A 2,040-nucleotide genomic window follows, 5' to 3' on the forward strand; every position below is an offset into this window, starting at 1 on the left:
GACAGCTACTCAGCTGCTTGTGGTAGATCCCACCATGGAGTTGATTGCCAGTCTCATCATGGGGAATAACTACCACCAGCTGCTCATCCACTTAACCAGGCCCAGCCAAGTTGACACACAAACATAACCACCACAGGAACCTTTTGGTTAACAGACAAGCATTTAACCACCATATCACTAGGGCTCCTTATACATATGTATATTTCACATATACCTTATATATTCCTTCTTATATTTGTTGTTGTTGTTGTTATGTGCCATCGAGTCAGACCCAACTCATAACGACCCCTCCTTGGGTTTCCGAGATAGTATCACTACGGAAGTAGATTGCCCAACCTTTCTTCCGAGGAGTGACCGGTGGGTTTGAACCACCAGCCTTCTAGTTAGCAGTTAAGTTCCTTAGCTACTATGCTACCAGAGCTCCCTTCTTATATATTATAAACATATATAATTTTTAAGGTTAACAGGTACTGTTCTCATGTGTAATGTGAGATATTGAAAACAGCTAAACCATGACTATTTTTTCCTAGTAGATGTCTGTGACAGCCATAACTTATCATAAAATAGTACTAATTTTCCTTATGTTTACATGTTACTTATGGTCTTTGTGGTAACCTGCTCATTCTTAACAATGACAAAAAAAAAATGGCAAGCATGATCATTTAAATTGTTTTGAACCTAACAATACCAAAAAACCAAACCAAACTCACTGCCATAGAGTCAGATCTGACTGATAGCGACCCTTCCTTGGGTTTCCGAGGAGGTATCAGAAGTAGATTGCCCAACCTTCCTTCCAGGGAGTGGCTGGTGAGTTTGAACCACCAGCCTTCTGGTTAGCAGTCAAATGCCTTAGGCACTATGCCACCAGAACCTACCTACTTATTAATAATAAGCAATTTGTCAATTATTTCGTATTTTTATCAAGTGGAATTGAATGCAGGAATTTCATTCAGATCATAATATTGCTAATGGTAGCAGTGAGCCATCTAAATTGGAAATACATACATAGATAGAGAAAGGTGTAAGCCTATCCTTGCTATGACCAAGAAGTATTCAACTGTGCCTTAAAAATATCACTAATTATAGAACCAAGTCAAAAGCAAAGGTCCCTTTAGAATTTACTTCCCGGGTATTTAGTGGCTATGTGTTCCCTGTTAGTACTAGTGTTTAGGGCCTCCAGGATTCCGTGGGGTCAACTTTACCGAATGATGCATCTCCTCTTTTCCAGGACTGATGAGTCTCTATGGCAGACCTTAGACCTCACAGGCAAAAGTCTGCACCCAGATGTGATTGTTCGGTTGCTGTCTCGAGGGGTGATTGCCTTCCGCTGCCCACGGTCATTTGTAGACCAACCATTAGTTGAACATTTCAGGTAAAAAAAAAAAAAATTCTCCAGAAAAAACTCTTTGTGTGTCTTGAGATCAAATAACAAATCATCTTTCTTTGCATATCTTGCTATGTGTCCTTTATGTTGAAGCATGGCACAGTTTTCAATGACACCATTTCCATTTTAATTCAGGGTTACTGTTTCTAGGGTCAGAGATGTACATATTTAGCTTCTCAACTTGGTCCTTAGCAGAAGGGGTCCAAGAAGAGCCTTTATTGGCAAACTTGGGCTGCCTCTCTACTTCCCCTCTCCTTTGGTGATGGGTAAAAGGGGGTTTATAACAATTGTATGGCTTTTGATTTCTGATCCTATTGTGAATAAATTTGCAAGCTAAAATAAATACCTTATTTTTGTTTGTTTTATAGATGATTTTGAAAAGTAATCCTAAATAGCCTGCATTTCTAGATTACTGATAATTTTGCAGTACGGTTTAATGGTATCTCGTTCTTGGGTATAGTCACTAAAAACTAAGCAGAAAAATCAGCTAAGAACAGCAGTGCTAAGAATTAAGCATAAGTATTCTGACACTAGTATTTTCCCTTCTTTTCTTAGTCATATGGTGGCCCACCTCTCCCACTTGGTTTTTATCCTACTTCTGTGGCTGCATCTTCTCCATCTCTTTCACATCCATGCTTTCCTTTGTTCACTCCAAG

The 2,040-nt window shown here is 39.3% G+C and overlaps 1 protein-coding gene across 1 annotated transcript in view; it reads left to right on the top strand.

Annotated features, from left to right (window-relative positions):
* Positions 1-2,040, top strand: part of SKP2 (S-phase kinase associated protein 2) — an 87,122-nt gene that overhangs the window by 53,373 nt on the left and 31,709 nt on the right. Inside the window, exon 4 of the mRNA XM_007953229.2 lies at positions 1,229-1,372. Within this exon, the coding sequence (XP_007951420.1) occupies positions 1,229-1,372 (144 nt within the window). The remainder of the gene's footprint in view (positions 1-1,228; positions 1,373-2,040) is intronic.

Source organism: Orycteropus afer, unplaced genomic scaffold (assembly GCF_000298275.1).
Source record: "Orycteropus afer afer isolate SDZICR_OR568_19922 unplaced genomic scaffold, OryAfe1.0 scaffold00378, whole genome shotgun sequence".
NCBI classification, from domain to species: domain Eukaryota; kingdom Metazoa; phylum Chordata; class Mammalia; order Tubulidentata; family Orycteropodidae; genus Orycteropus; species Orycteropus afer.